This window comes from Emydura macquarii, unplaced genomic scaffold, assembly GCF_026122565.2.
Source record: "Emydura macquarii macquarii isolate MOO-44397 ecotype Brisbane River unplaced genomic scaffold, CSIRO-AGI_Emac_v2 contig_3451, whole genome shotgun sequence".
Lineage (NCBI taxonomy): Eukaryota > Metazoa > Chordata > Testudines > Chelidae > Emydura > Emydura macquarii.
Genome location: NW_027133588.1, coordinates 5299365 through 5323907, shown reverse-complemented (window position 1 = coordinate 5323907; position 24543 = coordinate 5299365). Strand labels below are relative to the sequence as shown.

The 24543-nt window shown below is 38.2% G+C and overlaps 1 protein-coding gene across 3 annotated transcripts in view; it reads right to left on the bottom strand.

Annotated features, from left to right (window-relative positions):
• The window catches only part of VPS13C (vacuolar protein sorting 13 homolog C), a 139543-nt gene that overhangs the window by 51236 nt on the left and 63764 nt on the right, over positions 1–24543 (bottom strand). For 2 of the 3 annotated variants that reach the window (XM_067534730.1, XM_067534731.1), the window contains exons 38-52: positions 23074–23241; positions 21512–21816; positions 19784–19928; positions 18084–18240; positions 16250–16380; positions 14337–14506; positions 13502–13737; positions 11675–11904; positions 10108–10200; positions 8475–8840; positions 6743–6832; positions 4770–4925; positions 3529–3793; positions 2481–2641; positions 1685–1806 (exon numbers count right to left, since the gene is read on the bottom strand). In XM_067534730.1, coding sequence (XP_067390831.1) covers positions 1685–1806; positions 2481–2641; positions 3529–3793; positions 4770–4925; positions 6743–6832; positions 8475–8840; positions 10108–10200; positions 11675–11904; positions 13502–13737; positions 14337–14506; positions 16250–16380; positions 18084–18240; positions 19784–19928; positions 21512–21816; positions 23074–23241 — 2795 coding nt within the window. The remainder of the gene's footprint in view (positions 1–1684; positions 1807–2480; positions 2642–3528; positions 3794–4769; positions 4926–6742; positions 6833–8474; positions 8841–10107; positions 10201–11674; positions 11905–13501; positions 13738–14336; positions 14507–16249; positions 16381–18083; positions 18241–19783; positions 19929–21511; positions 21817–23073; positions 23242–24543) is intronic. The other variant, XM_067534732.1, reaches the window with a different exon arrangement.

Genomic DNA, 24543 nt, shown 5'->3' with positions numbered 1-24543 from the left:
CTGCTGTGTCCAGCTCTGGTGTTCATAATTCAAGAAGGATGTTGATAAATTGGGGAGGGTTCAGAGAAGAACCATGAGATGATTAAAGGATTAGAAAATATGCCTTATAAATGATAGACTCAAGGAGCTCAATCTACTTAGATAAAAGAGAATGTTATGGAGTGGCTTGATATACACTCTGTAAGTACCTACTTGGGGAACAAATATTTAATACTAGGTTCTTCAATCTAGCAGAAACAGGAGTAATATAATTCCCGGGCTAGAAGTTGAAGCTAGACAAATTCAGACCAAAAATAAGAGGTACATTTTTAACGGTTAGAGTAATTAGCCACTGGAACATTTTACCAAGGCTCATACTGGATTTTCCATTACTGACAATTTTAAAATCAAGATTGGAGGGGTTTGGTTTTTGTTTTGTTTTGTTTTTTGTTTTTTGTTTTTTTAAAGATATGCTCTAGCATTTATTTTGAGGAAGTTCTATGCCTGTGTTATACAGGAGGTAAGATTATATGATCACTATGGTCCCTTTTGGCCTTAGAGTCTATGAATTCTGAATTATCTGTAAAGTAAACAGAGACTGATTGGTTAAACTGAACCCTCATGAGACATTAAATGCAGTTTATTTCTAATTAGGTCTGATTCTTTAGTTGTTTCCATTGTTTAATTCTGGTTTAGCCTATGATTCTTTAGATACATCATTCATCTTGAAGAGTATTTCATCAGACATATGATGACGGGAGGTTAAATGAACTGTGACATATGGAGACTCATAACATTTCTGCACCTCCCATTTCATCTGATGCCTTTTGAAATTTCTGCTCAAGTAAGGCTCACAGTTTTAATATCACATCTGGTTTAGGCCAGAAATCCACTAACATACAAGTGTACAGAAGCTTCTATATTCCCTGAAGTCCACTGAAATTCATGATAAACATCAAGAAGTAAATATAAACACATTGTAAATAAGATACACTATAAATGAAAAAAGGAGTTAAAATGAGGCAAAGAAGGAAACAATGGAGATAAAGATAACTATTAAAAAAAACAGAACAGAAAAAGCCAGAGTTCCAATAAAAGCATGTAAAAATACTTGAATGGTTCATGTGTTATTTAAGCATCTACATATGCAGTTTGAATTTATATGTTCAGGTTATTTTAGTTTTCTACCTGCAATGAGATTCAAATTTTTCTCTGGAATATTGCTACACTATCCCTACCAAAGATAACTGAGTGACTTTGTCCCTGGATCTTAAAAAACCTCCACTCACCGCAAGTTATTTCAGACCCGATTTATATAAATGTTAGATTTGCAAATGCAATTATGATCATGCAAGTAAATGGGGGTAACTGTGCACAAAATATGACTATAGCCATGGCTGTGTACATGCAATGCAAGTAACTGCACAACTTTAGTAATTGCAACCATTTTGAAGGAACATTTGTCCTTCATTACTACTATTTTGGGGGCTTTTTTAATGCACCTGGTTGCCAAATGATGTTTATTTTTTTAAATAATTGAATAGTGCTTTTGCCAATTCGACCAGGACAAAAGCCCAGTACAAAATGAGTATGAGGAGTACCTGTTAAGACTAAAGGACTGAGTTGGGAAAAAATATTTTGATTCAAATAATGGTAATTTCACATCACACACTGTAAGATTCTGCATAACAGAAGAAGTTTGTACCTGTATGAATCCAAAGGAACATGGAATTCCTCTTCAGGCTTAGCTACTCCTATTGACTCCATCAGTCTAACATCTCTAACAAATTTGTAGACTGTAAACGGGACAGAGAAATGATTCTTGATCTATGATAAAAATTTATACATCTCATTAAATATATTTTACAAATTTCAAAATGAAAATATGAACTATACATAATGTATAAAAATTAGTAACAATCTAATCAAAATGCTCCTTTGCAAACTAAAACTTACAAATATTTGCCCTCAGAAAGTAACTAATACATACATAAACAAAAAGAAGCAACATGAAACATCAAAATAATAACACCACAATTATGCTACTTCCCAGCTATGTAATTAACATTACTTCCTTGGAAGAAAACACTGCATCTTGCAGTACAAATTACATGTTCTAAACATATAGCTTAGAGCTGCAGTAGAGCCAATTTAAGCCATAATTTTAAAATTAACACCTATAAAGGGATAAGTAACCAAGATAACACTTCTACCCATTCTAGGCTATTTAACATAAAACAGATTTTTATACCAACATATGCATACTTCTCCATTCAAATCCTGTCACACATTTAAAATTGCAACCAAAAATATAAATGTAAAGCAATATTACTTAAATTTATTAAGTAATTGCTTTTACTTTATATGTTTACGTTTGCCTTTTGCTGAAAAATAATCTCAAAAAGTATTAAAGGGAGCCAAAGTTACTCCCCAGAAGTAATCAAACTCTAAGCAGTGGCCTTGGGCTTAATTAACTTTATGTTTTTTATTATCGTTTTTACCTGCAGAGGAGACCGTATGGTAATAACTTTATTCCCTTCTGTTGCATCTATCTGTACCAGAACAGAGTCCGAGTGGTCGACAAGAGGACTTCGTACGCTGTGCAATCGTCTGCCTGGTTTTGCTATGGGGATGTTTGCCACTTCCGTATATCCTAGAGGCGCTGTTTTATAAAACAAACACTGCTATGTGAATCTGGAAACTTACAAAACAAATCATTACCATTTTAAAGCAAGCAAGCAAGCAAGCACCAGCCACTTAATAAATTAACCCACAGGGCCACAGTAACTAAAAAATGGTTAATCAGAAGGGAAAATTGAAAGTAAGTTTTAAGTCAATAATGGCTGGGAAAACCAGGTATGATACACTAGCCTCTACAACAGATCCTTGTTACATAATGGATATAGCTAATGAGGCACCCTCACCTATTTATTAGGTGAATGAATTGATATCTTTCACCCAGAAGCAACTCAAGATTCTTAGTAAGGAGGAGATAAGGGAATGTCAGTGTAATAGAAGCTGCATTATCCTACTCCCTCCAAGGAATTGACCAGCACAGCTGCCCGTTTGGGAACTCCTGCCTATCCCCAAAGAGCTTGATTCTGGGTATATAAACCGAGTAGTAACAGGGGGAGCACCATTGGGTAGGTCAGCAAACCAGCTGAAATGCAGTTGCACCTGCTCACAAGCTCTCCTAGTCCTCCTATGGAGTGACAAGATACTTCACCTGCCTGTGCTTCTTACCAGCCTTTAGTTCTATTATTGGGGAAGTAAAGGAAACAGGACTTGAATTTTTCCCATTCCTCTTTTCCCAGCACCCAGGTCTGTTTTATGAGAAATTCACTATGGAGTGGCAACCCTGGCTCAAGAAAACATCCAACAGGGGCAAGAGTAAAGACACTTGGCAACTGGTGGCTAGCAGTTGTCTTCAAGATGAACAAGGAAATTCAGTTGGACCACACGGCATTTGGCCCATGGATTACTCTAGGAACTCCCCCTGCATCTCTTCACCAAGCACAATGCTACAAACAGTCCTCCCTTGCACACTACCTAAGCTCAACACAAAGAGGCAACTCTCTTGACGGTACAACGCAGACAGCTTTCCTCGATGCAGAGGTTCCAAAACTGAATATTCCAGTTCCAAGTTCTGACCAATTTCTACATCATGAGTATCTTCTTTCAAGGTTGAACCAACCACTCGAAGATTGAGGCTAGGATGCACTTTGAGCGGGACACCCAGCGCATTCTTCACTGTAAAAGGAGCCCTATCTTTTAAAGAATAGTCAAATGTGGAGGCAGTCCCTTCTGAAAATGCCTGTAAGAAAGCACCAAAATAAGATTTTTAAAGGATAGTAGTCATAACAGAATAAAACATCTTATCCAGCTAACTCAAAAACATTCACACACAATACTATGATCTTTACAGAACCAATAGTATATACTGTGTATTACAAAGCATGTGCTTTGAGCATGATTGTAGAAAAGCAATTTTCAGTATCTTGAAGGAATCTGGAATTATTAATTATAAATTATATATATAATATATATTAAGATATATAAATTAATATGCAAGTCATTTTCACTGTGTTAAAATGTAAATTCCACCCACATTACAATAACTTCTACAATAATTATATATTAATTTATCAATAGTAAGCCTGATATAATTACATCCTACATAGATAAACCCAATTTATATTTATTTAGTGAATAACCAGTGAGCCATATCCATACAACAGAACATCTTTGGGGACATGTCCTACAAACACGTCCTATCTCCTCAAGAGAAAGAGAGGAAAATATCATAGAACTTTGGCATGCTGGAGGGCTGCAGAGGCTTGCCCCCATTAAATTTAAAGGCCAAGTAATTTTTTTTCACAGTATGCCTATTGAAAGGCAACCTTATTATCCAGAGACCAGGGACCAAGTTAACCATATACCATGGGAAAGGACTGCTTCTTTTTACAAATATAGTATCTTGTACCAATCCAGATTAAGTTGTAAGACTCCCACTCAATCATTTCCCTCCCACATTTTCTCCCTCTTGAAGTCAAGGGAACAGCGGGCTTCTTTCTGAACAAGTCAAATTCACTCTTTAATAGCTAGAAGGATCAACTGTATAGCAAAAGAAAGAACTCATCCCACCACCGTTCTGCCAGAGAAAGAAAATGAGTGAGTGGATTCTGACTGGCAGAGCAGAGCACTACTAAGAAGAATTCAGGACTGGCCACAAACAATTTATTCACTACAAACAATTAATTCACTACAGGTCCTGTATTTATTAAAATTACCTTGGCTAAATTACTGAAAACAGCAAGACAACATTTGGATATTGTTATATTCATTGTACCCTTTGAAGAGATATTAACTGCAGTTTGTGCTTCAGGAAGAACAACAAAATCATCACCAGGTATCAAACTTTTATCTTGGGCAGGGTTAGTCTTCATCTAAAAGAAAAAAACAGCATCAAACATGCTTATTGCCAATTTAATAAATATGAACGCAAACCTTTTCTCCAGAATTAAGTAGTCTATGCAAGTTTGCAATTTTCTCTTAAAACCATACCTTCACAAATGTGTAGTTATATTTTTGAGAAATGATTAGCAAATTCCTTTTATTTGATCTTGTACATATAACTTACTTCATACCCACCAACACTAAAAGTCAAACATAGTACCGTTTTCTGCACTTTCATAACACATACCCTGCTGCACATTTATTCATCTGGTGCTGAATGACTAATTGCTTATTATGAATTAATGAGCCATCTGGACAATACTGGTGCAAGGTGACAATGAGGACTAACCAAGTTCCCCATTTTATTTATTTATTTAATATCAAGACAGGGACATTTGGTGGATTCTATTGCTTTCATTCTGGATAATATTTCAATGCGTTTTAGCTGTTAATACAGGCAAGGCTGAGTGTTTACATTACTATCAATATTCAGGCTCTCACATCTCAAGTGATAATTGCATTAATTTCCAAGATGTCTACATCAGCACTTAGGTCCTCTCATCACCTCTGTCATTTCATTATCAGCTGGGCCTTTCCCTTTTCAAGATGCCTTCTTGGGCTCCAGGGTCTTGTTAGCAGTAGGAGGAGTTAAGCCCCCCTGAGGTGCTTTTCTGCTGCATTCGGTCTGGCTCAGACTAGGGGAGAGTTCTCCTCCAGAGATCTCCTCACATTTTTTGTCCTAAAGTGGTTTTTAGTATCCTGACTGTTGGATGATATTAATATTTTTTCTCATTATTTTAGCCTCCTTCAGTTTTTATTACTACTTCTTTTAGTTTTGACTAGTTCTTTGTTATGCTTTTACATTATTATTATTATTTTTTTTAACTTAAATACCCAGGCTCCCAAAAACCATCAGAAACTGGAAGAGGCTGTAAATATTATATCTCATAGTCACATCATCACATGTCAAATGATTTTTTTTTTACATCTAATTTTTTTCAAGAACTAAAACATCAATTTTATTCAGCATTTCTGAGTGCAAACATTATTTAAAAAGTGGGATACAATCTGTCTATGGGGAACAAAGATTCATTGGAATCGAAAACCAGTATCAGGTGAGAGCTCTTTAAAGTACTGGGCTGTTGTTTAAAAGAGCAGTAGACTTAGGCTCACCGCAATGTCCACAAAGGCAGCAGATGTTTTTCCAGCTAGACCTAACAGCATCTATAAGGAGTATGGGTAATTACAACTCACCCTTTCCACATGATGTTTTTAATTGCTAGTTAGCAGTAACTATTATCTTGGAAAGTTCTCCTGAAAGCTTCTGTTGCCTCTCTTGTCAGTAAGACACATTTAGTATTATATACAAGTAAGAGGCCATTATACTTATTTTGAAGGCAGCCTCCTTAAGAATTCCACAAATGATATTCAACATTTTCAACCCTCACAGGACTCTCCAGGTATGCCTACACTGCAATTAGACAACCATGGCTAGCCCATGCCAGTTGACTCAGGCTTGCAGGCGCTGTTTTGTTCCTCCCACCTCATAGTGTCCTAGAGCCCGGGCTCCTGCTCCAGCCCCGAAGTCTACATTGCAATTCAACAGCCCCACAGCCTGATCCCTGCGAGCTGAAGTCAGCTGGCATGGGCCAGCCCTAGATTTTTAATTGCAGTGCAGACATACTCAACATATCCTCAGTCAACAGCATTTGGAAGGTCATGGGTCAATATCTTAATGCATCAACACATTAAAAAAGCCATATATTCACAATAAATATTTCATGTATTTTCTGTTACGTTTCCATACTTCAAGCTTTAAATTCCATTGTTTCCTTCCTCCATCAATTCGTTCAATAAGAGGCTCCCACACTGCGTAAGTTTCATTGTAATAATGAACCTGAAAGAAAATTAAAATTAGATCTGAAAACAAAGCACATTTTTAGATCAGTCCTTGCACTAGTTATCGAATTACCATGTTATGAAAGCATATGCATTTCTTCCAACTCAAAATTTCATATAATGGTTCTTTTATTGGGTTCAATATGAACTATTATAAAAATGCAGACTTTTTAATAAGTTTAACTAATATCTTTTATTAAAAAACAGGCCTAACATACTGCACATCAAACTTTGTTTCCTTACCTTTCATAGCATTAAACTTCTTTCTGAATCTAGCATTTAGAAATTGAAACTAGCTCTAAATCTGACTTTGCCTGAACCTTCTGGTAATTGGAGTTAGTCTATTAGTCAATTCCTGTTTCATTAATGCAACCACTGTCCCCTCCCACAGCACCTGGAGACCCAGAAGTCTCAATATTGTGAGCAATTCTGGATTCTGTGAGCTGTTAGGTGGGGCTGGGAATTGATCACAGGGCAGGGGATGTGTGAGGAAAGGGATTAGACGGTTAGATAATAGAAAGACCCCTGCCAGCATATTCACAATCCTGAACCACAGGAATATCTAGTGTACAGCTCATTAACCTATGTCCATTAACATAATGGATTTTCTCACCTTCCCCATCTGCAGAGACCCACTCCCGCCACTTAGATAGCAGCAGAGAGCATGGGATGACCCTTGGGGTCTTGGTGACCTTCCAACCCCAAGTGACACTTGACACCCTCCAACTGGGGAGAATTCATCAAAAGGAGCTGTGGGTATAGATAATATTTTTTGAACTTGCTAACCATGAGATAGATGCAGTAGCTTTTGATAGTCTGTGGCTACATGTACACTCCAAGCTAAGGGTGTGATTCCTAGCCTGTGTAGATATACTCGCTCTAGCTCTCACTGAGCTAGCGTGATAAAAATAGCAATAGAGCCGCAGTAGCACAGGCAGTATCAGCATGGACTAGCTGCCCAAAGTATGCACCCATCGAGTTCAGACAGGTTGGTGCTCCGGGTGGCTAGCCTATGCTGTTGCTGCCGTAGCTACACTACCAGTTTCAACATACTAGTTCAATGAGAACTAGAGCTACTACGTCTACATGAGCTGGGAATCACAGTGTAAACAGAGCCTATATGGAAAAGAGGGAAACCACCTAAGAAATACATGAAGCATGAACACCATGCACACCTCCAAGATCTCCTTTTCCATACACATTAAGAGGGATGGGGTTGGAAGGTCACCAAGACCCCAAGGGATATGCAAAAATGTTGAAGTAAAGAGGGAGAGGATCGTTGTTTGATGGCCATTTTTTATATAATTGTTTACATTTTTGGAACCAACAAATTCTACACACACTGCTAGACTATGAAACCATATTACATTATAATAGTTTATCTTGTCTGCCTCCCCTTCCCTCTCTGTTATCAGTTCTTATACTGATTATATTGTATCTAATGTGACTCACTTCTTGCGAGTATTGACTATGATTATGTATGCATTTTTACAACACTACATTTACTACAATGCTAACCCAATAGTTATTGAGGACTTTAAACACTACTACAAATAAATCAAGCAACAATTGTCTTGTAGCACTTCAACATTTTTCTGCCTGTAAATTTTAATTTGGAAGCATGAATTGACCCTTCTTACCTCCAACGTCATGTCAGCAGTGGCACCCATCAGGGAAGACCAATTTTTAAGTGTTCCTGAAAATGCTGATTCTATTAATAATAAAGGAACAGTGCGATGTCCCAGACCACACTCCAAGGTGATTTGAACTGATTTCATAGCTACATCAAAATTCTCATTTTTCAGAGCATGCTCACTGTCTGTATAAGTTTCAGTTGCTTCTGTGGCTACGTCAACACCAAGGAACCAAGCATTGCACTGGTTAATGGGTTTCACATCCCACAAGTTTCCAGAATCACTAGTTGTCCCTTCGGAATCCTCTTCCTTTGCCTTTGGTTTTATGGCAGCCATTATAGTCATCACAGTATTCAAAATGATTGGTGAAATCTTTAAGAATAAAGAATCTCATTTGTAGTTTAATTCTTTTTATTTTATTTTATTTTACATGTAAGCCAGATAGAAAATAATTGGTCACTGCAGATATATCCTAAAAATGTGGTACCTGTTCTAGGTTATCCACCAACACATAGAGAAGGCATGTACCTGTTTACTAACAAGTAACAACTTAAATTCAGAGAAAAAAACCAGCCATCATGCACAAGCGTCTCCCATCTATTATATTTCCTAAAAAACTCACTGGTTTTCCACATGTTCTCAGAGTTGTAATAGTATTCTTGGTACTCTAACTCACACAGTCCTAACTTTTTTACTGTTGTGCACAGAGAGAGAGAGAGAGCGCACGCACGCACACACCCCACACACACACCCCCCATTCTGATATATTCAGTGAATATAAATTCAGTAAATACTAAAATACTACCCAATTCCTTGTCAAAGTGTCAATATTTATGTTAAAAACAAAATGTTTATTTAAAAAGCTAAACCTATTGTGTAGTACGGGTACGTACTCTGCAGAATTTCGACCCAAAATTAATTTAACAGGCAAGTCATCAACATTTTTATTGTCAATACTTGTGACGAGAGGTGAAATCAGATTTACTGTAATATACCATATGTACCAGTTTCCCTTCTGTGATTAGAAGAACACACATGATAGAAAAATGAAAAGTTAGTAATGTCAAGTGAAGATTCTTATTGTAGCTATCCTTAAATTACTGATTAAGCCATTAAGTGAACAGTATTTTGCCATTGTTATTAGTGCTTCATTCTAAGAATTATCAAGTTATGCCATTTGCATTGAAGTAACTGAGCATAAATTTAAAGCAACAAACTTAGTTACAGGTATAGGTCTTGCACTCAGCAATAGGGGAAAATTTGTTTTAAAAAAATAGGAAAAAAGCAATTGTGAAACCAAAAAGACTGTCTGGAAACTCAGGAGCAAGGATACTATCCTTTTTTTTTTTTTTTAATCAACTAGATTTCAAACTTGGAATTTTATGGTTACTACGTGAGTGTGTATATATTGATACGAATTAATAATTTAATACACTGTATTTTAAAATATCTCTGAACTATCAGTGCTTATAGATAGTGATATTACCAAAAATGTTCTGATATCAACACCAAAATTACACATAGAATTTTGGTCATCTAAATCGGAAATTTTGGATAGCAATAAAAGGAAAAAAACATGTTACAATTTTTGTCTGTTTTTCTGTTTTTTCTAAGTCAACTTTTTAACAATGTTACTAACCTTTACAATAAGTTCTTCTATTGTCACTGCCATACTTTGTATTCCTGAAACATGCACCATATTTTCCACAACCAAAGAACATGGCTGTAACACCTGAGGGGAGAATTTGAATTTACGGTTATAAAATAAATTAATTCAAAGCTTCCACTTTTTAAAAATATTTTCCCCACCTCTTTCTAATTAGTAACCAAAGGAGACTTAACACTTGGCAAGAAGCACAGGGCTATGTAGCTGTTTCAGGGAAATACAGTCCTCCCATATTGGTTTTATATGGTTACACAGGAGCGATCCGAACATGGGATGCCAGCATGGAGACAGGAGCTAGAGCAGTTGTGCACCAGATACTTTCCTGTACGCAAGAGGACTGAAGGGCAGGGAGTGGACAGAACTGGCCAGATTCAAGTGGTGAGTAAGCTACTCCCTGAAGAGAGATTAAACAAGTTACTCCCCACACTGTCAGCAGATGAGAGGAGCCCAGTGACTTCCACAGTGCTACTTCTATAGTAATGCAGTTTTCAGTTGCCCATACACAGGGCTGACCCTATAGACTCAAATCTAACCCATAATATGAAGTTAATAGTTTTCTATTAACTATTTTTAACTCATCTTTAGTAACTTTAGTTTCCAATCTACAATATGCTTGTTATCAGTTTCTGCTTTTTGCCCAAGCCTTAGCTCACAAGCTTTCTCAAGTTTTTTAAATAAAAATCACTATATAATCAAAAACAACCAGAGTCCTCTAGCACCTTAAAGACTAACAAATTCCTGCGGGTATAAGTTTTCATGGGCTGCAGCCCACTTCGTCAGATGCAGCCCACAAAAGCTTATGCCCACAGGAATTTGTTAGTCGGTAAGGTGCTATAGGACTCTCGTTGTTTTTGCTGTATGCAGACTAACACGGCTACCCCTCTGGAACGTTTCACTATATAATCAGCTTCTCTAAGAAGAAATCTTTCTCTGAATGTGCTTATGCTCCATATTGTTATAATTTTTTCTGTAATATTTCTATTCGAAGTCTGGGTCCCACTGAAGTAGAACCTTCCCTTTTTCTTGGGGATGGGGAAGGAAGGGAAGAAGCAACTGGAGGGGTACTTACGGAGCATATGTTGGCCTGTGAGCAAATGGAATGAAAGGGGGCTAAGGAAATGGGGGTTAACAGTATATATTTGTAAAAATCAGAACCACCACCTATACTAGCTTAAATGTTTTTATTGTATGTGGCCTCTCTTCACATGCAATACTGACACAACTAGTATCAGCAGAGGTGCTCAAGCTGCAACTGCTTGGATTTAAGATAAGCAGAATATCACAGCATCACATCACTTGTGGAACTTGCTCCCTCCCCTCTGGCCAAAACAGCCCAAATCAGCTATCATTTCAGGGCACAGTAAAGTTGTCCTGTCCCCCACCTCATCCTTTACGCATCTCTTCATGTTCCCCTAGAAAAGAGCCTTTTTTTTTTTTTTTTTTTTTTTTTTTTTTTTGAGAAGGGTGTGCAACTGATTAAAGGCTATATTGTTTTTGCACTAGTTTCCTTATGTGTGAAGCACGCTAATAGTTTTCTTACTGTGGTTATATTCTTGTCCTGCTTTTCTCTGAGGAAAGCACAGGCCAGCACTTTTAAATCCTTCACTTGAGCTGTCATCCTTTGTGCAAGTTTGCCAGATGACAAAGAGAAATCACACTGGAATGAAGCTTTTAATGCTGGAGCATCAGCCTTGGTCAAATTGGCAACAAATACAATTTCTGGGTCCATGATCACTGCTTTTACTGTCATGTTTTGCCATAAGGAACCTTCTGTGCAATAAGAAAGTAATATTGAGAGACATACTTACATTAGATCTTAAACTACATGAGACTATCATATGTTACCCCATCATCAGAAATACTATCCAATAATTAATTTATGGTGGATTAAGAAGGATTGTAATTTTAGACAGTAGAAATAATCCAAAATAACTTGGTTCCTAGTTTCTGATCCAAAAAAGGACTTCATGAAGATTTTCCTGAAATTATGACATGTTTTGCTGTGACTGTTTTATCACAGTTATTTACTAGATGTTGTCGTATAAACGGTACGTCTACAGCAGCTAGAAAAAGGAGCTGTACGTGAAAAGGCTTGTTCCAAAAACAATGGAAGCCAGGGTATACCACAGCTTTGAAGTGATCACTTACGCAAAAAAACCACAACAAAAACAAACAAAAAAAGACCTCACTGAAAAGTTGTTATTTAACATCTGCTTGTAGTTGCTAACATTAAAAATTACTCAACCTCTTATTTCCAAGTCTTTATAAGTAAATGTCTCAGAAACAGGTCTCTTTACCTAACACAAAATTCTCCAGTATGCTCCCTACAAGAGGTTATACTGAAGTTAGGGAGTTCCATGTGTTGTAGGTGGAGAATCCAAAGACATGGGAAACAGTTGCCTTGTGATACCATAAGTAAAAGAAAAGCAAATCATTGCTTTAAATGAAAAGCTTCAACACTCAATTCTTGAATTAGTCAAAATACAGCCTGAACTCCTTACCCCAGGCCTATGAACAGAATGAAATTATTCATCGTATTAGACCAGTAGGAGTAAAAACACAAAACAAATTTAAAAAACAAACACGCCACCTTATCCTATCACAAGTAATTTGAAGCTGGTGTGGCCACACATGTTCTGAAAAACAAACTGCCTCTTTTTTCGGTTTGTTTAATCGTATTGTAGTGTTGGAGCCTTAAAATTGCAGCAGGGAGGGGAAAGTAGGTAGGTTTTGGATTTTTAACTAAAAATTCCCCCAAAATTTTCAGTTAGGAACTCAATGTTGTTCTCAAGTCTTCTTTAGCCAAGGAGGAATTTTACACTCCGAGAGCACATATGCAAGAGTCAAATGCTCTTCGTAACCTGCATTTCAAGTGTGCCATTTCTGTGTTCACTTTCTTGCTTTCTTAAAAGCAGAGACCTGTGCTTAGACTAATGGTCTATATAGCATTTGGTATTGAAGTGTGCTTCCTTTTAATGTTTAAATGTTTTTTTTCAGTGCCTGCAGATATACAGCAACTGCTAAGAGGGGAAAAAAATGAGTATGCAAGTTATCTTTACAAAATTTACTATGACAGGGAAAAATACTTTTTGTGTTACTGCAGAAATTGATCCCAGCCTTCTAAGACCTCTAGAGAACATACCGAGGTGTTGTAAGACAGCATGTGTTAGAGGAATAAGATTACTGTTCAGTTCAGTCTGATCTCTGGCACCTTAACTGACAATATATATCTTTATTTTGGGGGACTTAACAGTGCCCTTTGATATACTGTTTCACGCATCTTAGAAGATGATCAGCAAGTTATGTGATTCTGGATGTTTTCTTTCCTTTAGAGACTCTTCAAAAAGCTAGATACATTTTTGCAAACCTTTTTCATGTTTGGGCTTTCCAGTGGTATGCTTTAACTGCACCTGAGTAGACCTCTCAGTCGAAGCCGTTGGCATGGATTTAATGAAGAAGTCTGCCACTGTTAGCAGAAACTCCACACTAGTGCACACATACAGCTTGTCAAGGATAGCAACTACTTCAATCCCATTTGCATCTTGCTTGTAATTTATATCGATCATAACATCATCTGTTTTGTCATATTTCTTGTCAATCATTCTGGAAAATAATAAATATAAAAAGCATTATTTTAATTAACTTTTACAGCATTAGAAGAATTTGGATAGAGACGGTGACTGGGAATGGAATGCGTTCTTTCACCTCAAAGTCACTTATCCCAATACATCCAACGCAAAAGTAATTAATTCCTTTTGTGTTCTATAAGTAAAGAAACCAGGCACAAGTATGAATTCTGTTTTACAGTAATAGAAGTTAAGTCTAGTGTATTTTATGACTACAACATTTCAAAAACTGATATAGTATGACAGGCAAATCTGAGTGAAATCTTTTAGTACACAAAACAACCTCAACTCAACTCAATTAAACTCAATTCAGCAAATCCAAGCTTAATGAAGTTCCAGAGACTCAGGCCTCCAATTTACTTCTTTTTCTGTGTCTGGTATAAGCAGCTGTAGTTTGACATTTGTCCATACTATTATTCTGTGGTTTAGCATAAAATATATAAAACAGACAAATTATACCTAATGTTTGTTTATAAAATTCCAGTAAAGCAGCTAACCCCAAGATCCCGCTCAAAAGTAATTTACAAGTGATAACTCTTTCAGTGCAGCTCTTCAATTGTGATGCATTCAACTAACCTTGTTGTTACTTTCTGAATTCCTTCTCTGAGATCATCCAGGGTACACGTCTTGAGTTTAACATTAATATCCATTGAACCATCTGAAAACATCTTCCCTGATGATGCCATGAGATGTAGTCTGAATTCACCAAGGCGTAAACTGTCACTATGCAGTGAAAGCAGGGACTGCTAAAAAACAGTGGGAAATAGTAATTATGGGGAATGGAAAAATCGGGAATAGAAGATTAAATGTAAGTGTATTTCTGCTTAGACTGAACGTACCTCATGATTTAGATATGAGAATAGTAAGTTACGCTTAGTTTAGATGAGATTGGAGCATGGATGACAGCAACTAAGGCCAAGGTGCTGAACTGCATCATCTGAGTCATGTGTGTCATAGAGACACGGTTTTGTGTCATTAGCAGACTGAAAACAAGCCTCTTTACTAAACTGCTTAGCTGCACACATGTGCATGCGTGCACACACACTATCAGTTATGACTGAATGACATCCTACAAAAACCTCACTGCCAAGAACAGCAGTTGCCCACAACTGCCAAGGGGAGAAAAGAAACCAACTTAAGAACAGCCTTCCTCACTACCATAATCCATAGATGAGTTAACACCATCTGATGATCAACAATATCAAAAGCATCTGACAGATCTAATACCACCTCTACAGGCACATATGATTTATATCTAGAGATCACTGACCAATGGAACCAAAGTTGTTCCAAAGTTTATATGTTTTGCTGTCACAAAGCCAGTCTACATCCTAACTGACCAAGTACAGAATGCCAGCTGTATATCATTCTTGTAGTAGGATAAATATTTGCTTCATTAGCATCTAGGTGGTCTGGTTTGGGGGTTTTAAATCACGGCTGTCCCAAATGTTGGAAGATTCCAGTGCAGATGGTGGGTTAGAAAGGGCTTGGCAGAGGTTTCTGTAGCCCAGTAGCCTGCTTAGGCATTGGTCCTAGATACAATCTACATAGTGAAGGGGCCTGCATCTACATCTCTCAGCTTGTGGTTTCTGTCAGCTTCTCTCTCCAACCTCTAGTGTAAAGAAAGGGAGCAAGTTACGACTCTGGATTCTAGTCGGAGTCCTTGGACATACCTGGGGGTGTCAGAGAGGGATGGCTTCACAATTACCCTCAGATTTACAGTCTACTTGGGTTATTGATGTTATCTGCATCTAAACAATGCTGCAGATTAGTTTGGGGCAGTTACTCCAATTGGATAATAGTTTTAAATTAAGGTGGGGGCATTGCATTTAGCCACATTATGCTGTGTGTGTGTGTGTCAGTGTCTACAAATCCAGAGCAATAGAATAATTACAAGGTCATAACCTGGGAAAAAACATTTTTGATTAGGTCTGATGTTTAAGACAGACATTTGTAAAAGTTTTTGTTTAATTTTAAAATAAACCTTCTCGTGTGTCAATTGTTAACGGCATCCCCAGGGGCCAGTAACAGCAGATTCAGCATTTGCCTTATAATCACCCACAAAACTTCACATTTTCCAGGACTAGCCTGACTTTTACATCTCATTTGTCTAAACACTGCAATGTTTTTAAATGAATTGCCCTTTTTAGCACAATAATTCAGTTTCCATTTTACATAATAATGCCCAGTATGAACTGAAATCATCTTGTTTCAAATTAGCGAATATGCAATTTTTCACATGCACTAGTTTAACATATTCTTAGTAGTATTTGTTAAAATGGAAACGTACATACCATTTTTTCCCAACTAGTTTATAAATAATTGAGTGTAAAATCATAAGCTGTACTGCAGCAAAGGTGTCATACGAAGTTAACAGGAATGGAGAATGTTTTTCTTTTCCTACCTTGAGTTTTACTGACATGTTCCGTTGACCAAAAAAAAAAAAAGACATTCTTCCCCCCCAGCTTTCATAAGGTACCCCTACATACCTGATTGTGGTCACTTTTGTACAGAACTATTGAAAGTGACTCAAAATTGAAGTCAAATTTAAGAGTTGCATAATATTCCACAGAAGGCTGTGAAGTAGAAACATCTATTGGTCCTGAAGTGACAACAGGAGCTGCAAGTTGAAAGAAAATTTCATACACTTACAGCAACTTAATTTTGCTTTTACAAACCAAGAGATCTATTCAGGTATGTCCCAAGATGTTTTAATAGTATCTTTCAAGTTCAGAAGGCTAAGACTGAATTAGTCCAAACAAAAAGGCCAACAGATACAATGTAAAGATTATGTTAAGGTCCTGCCTGGTAAACAAGACAATGTGAGACTGAAAAAAATCAGTGAATCAAAACTGGTTTGTCAGAACCTAGGCCTAACTGGTAGACAAAATGAGAAGATGGGCTATTCCACCCATCATTCCCTTCTGGGGTCTTTTTTAAAAAAAAGAGATTTGGCAAAGATAATGGCTACTGGAGCAAGCTACACCATCATGGTGGCCACTTTCATCATTTTCTGGGACTCAGAGTGTTTTTCTGAGAGATGTCCAGACCAGATGAGGCCAGAGAGAGAGACACCCATACAACATCGCCACCTCTATCAGACCAGCTGAATCCCATACATACACCTACTGGTTGTGGGACTTTGCCTGTCTCTCTCTCTGCCATGTGTCCTTTTCCTGCCCCACCTTATTTCTTCTCTTTCTTATCCTTCTCCTTTCTCCCACTGTGTAATTATCGTCTGTCAGAGCCAGCCAAGACTGTGTATTTTGCCACACTGCTGTTACCCTATGACCAGGAAGAGTCAATTAAAAGCAATGCTCTAAACAGTCAGATGCTGGCACAAGTTTTCCAGTGCTCAGAATGGCTGTTAAGATTGTTGTGCGTATGTCTCTTCGGCAGCAAGGTTGCAACAACTGAGTTAATTCCTTGAGCCAGAAGCTTAATTTTTCGCTCTTTGCTGTTGTTTTCGCTTCTCTTTTGTGTGCGCACGCCTTATTTTGTCTTCTAGAAAATGTGGTAAGATTTTAACAGCAACATCAGCTCCAGCCCATCTCTACTAACCTCTTCTCTTTTCCCCAACAGGCCAGCTATTACCATCTGGAGTACCATTTAAGGCCATGTCTACTACTACTAGCAAGCTTACAGCAACATAGCTGTACTGATGCAGTTGCGCCACTGTAAGATATCTTGTGTAGCTGCTCTGTGCCAACGGGAGAGAGTTCTCCCTTTGACATAAGAAAACCACCTCAGCGAGCAGCGGAAGCTCTCCCGCCAACACAGCACTATGCACACTGCCACTTATGCGGATGAAATATATGTAGCTCATGGGAGTGTTTTTCTGACACCCCTAATTGACGTAAGTTTTGCTGACATAAGTGGTAGTGTATACATGGTCACAGAGCGTCAAAAGAGGAGGGTTTTCCTTCTAAAAACTCTCTCTGGTGAAAGGAAACAACAGAAGGTAGTAAAATGAAACCCTTACTTAATACTTCACATTTCAAATATTGTAACTGATTTTCCTTTTTTTCTGTATCCATAATATAAGGTTAAAAGGATTTTTAAAGGTGTGTTTGCAGTGATACTGAGCAAGCTGAGACCTCTGTATACCTAAACCTACTTTAAGGCTGTTTCATGTGGACAGTGAGAGGATCTTGTTCACACCTTCGACTCTTTGTGCTCATATATTTCATTTAAATACTAACGCACGCACATTTAAGTACATCTTTGAATCTACTTGGTTTTATGGTTTAAGGTTTGTGCAGGCTGTCCCTTCTTTTTCTGAAATCTAATTTTCTGAATCCAAATTTTGGATTACAATTGTACCTTCATGGAGGTCAGAATCATTTTGACCTTTTTCCTTTTTTGTTTTCTGAGCTTCTTGAAGAGTCTGTTGTGTAGCACTTGACTGGGAAGAAGCCTCTCCAAGGTTGTCTAGCAAAATTTTCATGATGACAGTTAGGTCATCTTCACTGAGAGCAATCTATAAATTGTCAAACACAACTGTTTTCAGTGAAGACATTACTCAACACATACTGAAAACTCGCCTATTTATTAGTAGTAACATTACCACGTCATACCCAATTTAGCCAACCTAAACTCTTCCACCCAATTAATTCGATGTTATCCAAGATTTTTTTTTTAAACTGATTCCTACCAACATTGCCATATCTAATTAAAGGATGTTTCCTTTGTAAACATGTTTGCAATTTGGTTGAAAAAATAATAACCCTGGCTGAAACAGTCTAAAAATTATAAAAGATTAAGAATATTTTTCCTTTTTTATCAGATACCATATTTGCTTCTTTTTATTACACAAGTTAAACAAAAAGAGCCTAATCAATCACTTTCAAGTGTTTGCTGGCCCCACATAGCTTAACAATTTAAATAAAAGAGCAAGTTAATTCCATAAGGAATGGAATTGCTTTGCCAGTGAAAAGACAAAGCAGGCAACATTAAGTCTAGGAAGTGTTAAACTATTAAGCAAAGAGTAAACTTTTATTTAACATTAAGGAATCCTAATGCAAAATAGAATGTCAGTTTATATCAATATATAATTATTCATGACATTTACAAGTGTGAAACAGCAATATACATTCACAGGACTATCCCTAAAGTCTCTAGAAATTTGTGCTTTTAACACATTTAGGTTTTACAAAATTTGAGTAATTACGCTGGGCCTCCTTTGGTACTATATATCCCACCTTGTGCCACACCAGTGATAGATTCTGGCCATTGGACAGACATCTCAAATCCCAGAAAGATCAATCTAATACAAGAAAAATCCTGTGGTGGCATTCACCAAAAAGGCCTCAGGTATCAATTCCCCGTTCCTTACTGGTACAGACAACCCCTTCTCTGTTTCCTGGCTAAAATTGGGACTCTTGAGGCCATTCAAGTGGAATGCTTGCTATACTGTGAAACGAGGCGGAGAGAAAGTGAGAGGATAGAGTTGAGGTCTGATGATGCCTGTTTACACAGTAAAAAGTGTTAAAGGCTTAACATTCACTCAAAAAACTGCATAGTACAGGGCAGTCAAACTAAGCTGAGCTTCAAAGCCTGCAGCCTAGCTTCTGGATTCTAGCAGAGCAGTTTTCTTTCTTGCTATGATAAAGCAGCTAGGTTTGGTCTGCTTGTGTTAAGTGGCTGCTTAGTAAAGGAAAACTCACGCAGATCAATATTGCCCACAAGACTATGATATCTGAGCTCTGCCAGTATCAGCTGATCTTAAATACAGGTTTCATTTTATTTTGCTTACTGTATCATGCATCCAGATCACTAAGTATTAGGCTTCTAAACTACAGCAAAGCTATAGAACACCAGGCACCACAACCACACATCAAGATCACAGTCAGGCTGGAGCTGTACATGACTGGGAGACAGCCAAGCAACACTCTTTTACTGAATAAGCCAGTATTCTGTAAGTATCAAGAACCTAAAGCGCTACAAAACAAGTTTATAAGCTCTGCCTAACCATTACAAAAATCTATTCTTAAAATGCAACAACTAGTTTGCTGTGACATTACCTGCATAGGTTTTAAGTCTCCTTTGATCCCAATTGCTGGAATATCATGATACCAAGCTGCTGATAAATTTCTCTGAACTGACAAAACCAGATTTACTGGCTGCAAAATTTCAACATCTGGTTGAGAAGCAGTGGGTATAATACTCCTGAAAACATACAGAAAAAGCTTAAAGTAACGTCTACTGAATCTCTGTTGACGTACAGTTCTGCCCCTACTTCTTTGTAAGTAGTTGGGAAATTAGAAGAGAATGGAGCAGGTGAAAACCCAGATTTTCTGTACAGAAGTCATACTCGAATATCACAGCTTGGAGCATTGTCCTTCAGCCTTTTCATGAGACTGCAGCCATAAAATCCATTCAAATCTAACACTCAGAACCATATCTTCCATGTTTTAGTTTATGTATTCTGGCTCCTAGCTGGCTGCTGGACATGAACACAAAAGGGCCCTGAGGTGAAAACAGTTTCGTTCAAGGGACATGGTAGTACATGGCTGCTATTCTTAGGGTCCCTGGGCAGGGACCTGGAGTAGTGGACGGGCCTGGTTTTCCCCAATAGACCACTGGGGAAGTGGCCTACAACTGGACAGTGATACACCCCCAGAACTGGATTTGAAGTACTTATTGGTCCAGCAGGAGAGCTAGGGCCAGAAGGGCCCAGAGAGTGTGAAACTATTGCCTCCAGGGACGAAGCTGTGGGGGTACAGCTTGCTACCAGGGCCAGGACTGTTTAAAGACTTCAGACACACCCAACTAGAAGACAACAGCCAGAAAATCTGCCACAAGGGGTCACCATAAACGGAGATAAATGCAGATGCACCCGACCAGAAGGGGGCACTCATGAGAAGGGGGCGCCACGCCATTACATTGCTACTAGCAAGGAAACATTTCCATAGATATCACACAATCTCTGCAGTTGTGCACTTCTTTTCTATGTAAAGTACACGCTAGTGCAGTACCACAGGTACCACTGTGCAATAACTGTAGGTGAACACTGGCTGTCAGCAAAACCCACGGTGGCAAGGCCAACAATCGTATATTCTTGGCTAGTGTATGTAATACATTCATTTCTAGCACTCTACGTAACAGGAGTGTTTACTCAACAACCATGTATTAATTTATTTCTACTGATTTTACATTTCTGACACAAAAAATAAAAATATACATATATATAAAATGCTATAGTTGATGTGAGTCTGTGTGTGAGTGTATATCTGTATTCTGGTAGTGAAAAATGCCTTGATTTTATTTTTCAAGTTTACGAATTAGCCACAAGGCCTTTTGTAGTGTGTGTCTCAATTCCAAAGAGCCCAAGCTAAATATTTTTTTTAAAAGAGCTTAATTGATTTTCTACAGTTTTCTCCCTCCAGAAAGCCTTGGAATCCTACTCCTGTCTTCTAAAAAGACAGCATTAAATAGAACAGGAATTTTTTAAAAGGGATTTTTTCTTTTTTTTTTAAATATGTTTTTGGGGGTCTTTGTTTTTGTTTGTTTACAAAAAGCAAATTTAACAAGTCACATATTGAGTCTCTTCACTCAATCAACCACTGCTTTCTGTTGCATATTCGCCACTCCCCCCAACACCATCATTTGTACAATACCTGTTTAGGTATTACATTTTTCAAGGCACGGGCCTTATCTTCTAACTCCATGCAGAGCACTGTTGGCACTTAAATTGTTTTCCAGAACCAATTATAAACATTCAGTATCAATGGAAACTCAGTAGTTTATACCTTGATAGCTTCAAATGAGTTAGCTGCACATCCATGTCATCAATGACTGGAGGAAGAGAAGATTTATTTGTAAAGTCCAATTTAAATTCGTTCTGAACTCTGATTAAACCAAGATCTGCTACCAAAGCATTATGGGAGACTGAAGACTCGGGGATGACCACAACTGGAGCTTTCAAGTTGATATCCATTGAAAGACGAAAGCTCTTCTCAGCAAAATCTTTCATGCTGGAAGCAGCCATTTCTGCAGCCTGGACTGTAGCCGCACTTAGGGCTTCCTTTGCTGCTTGGAAATTATTCAGGAAGTTCTGTTGGAAAACAGCATTATCTTGTGTAGCACAAAAATAAGTAGTTTACATCAGCGTTCCCTAACTGTGGGCTGAGGCCCAAAAGTGGGCCATGACACAGTCCTGGGTGATCCGCTGGCGCAGCCATGGGCGGAGTTTGGGGGGTGGGCATGGGAGTGTGTTGCGAAGGGGACAGCAATGGAATGGCAGCTAGCGATGGCCCTTGCCCAGAGCCAGAAGTACCTAGTGACCTGTTGGGTGGTAGAGGGCAAAGTGGAGCTGCTAGACAGAGGGCAAGGAAAAGGGGCCAGCCCCGAGGGCAGTTGGAAGGTTGGCAACCATTCCCACTTGAAGCTGCCGTGGCAATCAGGCCCTCTGGAGTATCAGCTCCATGCACCCCCCCCCCTCCCCAGGGACCAGGGCTCATCAATGCTGCTCTGTTTTCACCTGGACAATGCTGGGATCAGGACTGTTAAATGCAATGGCCGGGCCTGGCCGGAGTACCTGCCTCTGCCCAGAGCACTTCGCTCATTCCTGGGCTCGGGGTGCCTGTGAAGCACACCAGGATGTTGGGTGGGTGACTGGGGCATGGCTACCAGCTGACAAGCTCAAGGCACTCAGCGGGCTGCTGAGGCAGAGGGTGTTGGCTGGGGCTGACTGTGGCCCCCTTTGCCCTTTCGTTGGCCCTGGTCCTTGCTAAAATATAGTCAAGTCGGAGTTCACAATTCTGACGATCTATCTGCCTCACTTATATGATCATCTCCTAGCTAAGATTCTAACTCATGGGTACTCAGTGTTGAATTCAACACTTCTTGGAACATCCATCTAAAGCAGGATGCACTATGTGTACATTTACTTCTAGTAGTACTTTTCACTGATTAGGTATCTACATCTGAAGGGTTTACACTCACACTCAACTATTTGCACATACCAAAACTAAGTCACCATATCATTCTTAGTCTTCATCATTCCCCTCCATATTTATCAACTTCTCATCAGGTGGTGCAACTTCTAAACATCATGCCTTCACGGTAAAGAATTTGTCTTACATATGTCTATCTTAGACACAAAGTGGGTGAGGTAAAATATTTTATTAGACCAAGACCAAGACATTGGTCCAATAAAATATATTACCTTACCCACTTTGTCTAATATCCTAGAACCACCACGGCTATAACACTGTATAAAACATGTTTCTGTCATGCATTTTTGGGCAGTGAGAAACTATTAACTGAAACTAAAAGTACCAAATTGTACATGTTAATAACAATATCTTACCAGAAGTGACATGAAGAATTTATGGAGATAAATTATCTTAATGCAGCCCACTTTTAGACACATTTTCCCATCCACCTTGGACATATCATTGTATTCTTCTCCTGCAGTAGCATTTGGGTAAAGGACCATTTTGAACCGAAACACTTCATCTCCCACTATGGAGACAGCCTAGAAGAATTAAAGTAAGCTATTTTATTATATATATATGTACTTTAGCATACTGTAGTAACCTTCAGTTAATTCTGTCAAAGCCTAAGAACATAACACAAGCTGTCTAAAACAATTCGGATGTAGCCACAAGTGGATTAACAAGCAATATATGTGACTTGGTGATGATGGAAGACTTCAACTACCCAGACATCTATTGGGAAAATAATACAGCAGGGCACAGATCATCCAACAAGTTTTTGGAATGCATTCAAGACAACAAAAGTTGCAGAAGGTGAAGGAAGCAACTAGAGGAGAGCCTATTCTAGATTTGATTCTGACAAACAGGGATGAACTGGTTGAAAATTTGAAGGTGGAAGGATGTTTGGGTGAAAGTGATCATGAAATGACAGTTCATGATTCTAACTAATGGTAGGAGGGCAAACAGTAGAATTAAAACAATGGACTTCAACAAAGCAGACTGTAGCAAACTCATAGAATTTGTAGGTAAGATTCCATGGGAAACAAGTCTAAGGGATAAAACAGAGTTCAGGAGTGTTGGCAGTTTTTTAAAGAGACATTATTAAGGGGACAAGTGCAAACCATCCCAATGCTGAGGAAAGATGAGAAGATAAGAGACCACCCTGGCTTGACCAGGAGATCTTCAATGACCTGAAATTCAAGAAAGACATACAAGAAGTGGAAACTACTTCAAATTACAAAGGAGTAATATAACAAATACACATAAGCATGTAGGGTCAAAATTAGCCCGAGGCACAAAGAAAGAAAAATGGTAACAAGAAACTTTTACCAATATGTTAGAAACAAGAGGAAAACTAAGGTCAGGGTGGGCCCATTATTTAATGAGGAGGGGAAGATAACAGAAAATGCAGTGTTAAATGCCTTTTTTGTTTCAGTTTTCACCAACAAAAATAGCAGTGGTCTGACTATTAGCGTGGTCAACATCAATGTAAATGGGATAGGATCTGAGGCTTGAACTGGAAAAGAACAAGTTAGGAATTACTTAGACAAGTAAGATGTCCTCAAATCAGCAGAACCTGATGAAACAACTTAGAATACGTAAGGAACTCACTAAACAGGTCTTTGAGCCATTAGTGATTATCTCTGAGAACTTATGGAGGACAAGAGATATCCCAGGAGACTGGAAAAGGGCAAATATAATACTTATCTATAAAATGGAGAATAAAGACAACCCAGGGAATTACAGACCATGCAGTGTAACTTCATTGCCAAGATAGATAATGGAGCAAACAATCATTTTGTAAGCACTTAGACGATAATAAGGTGATGTGTAACAGTCAA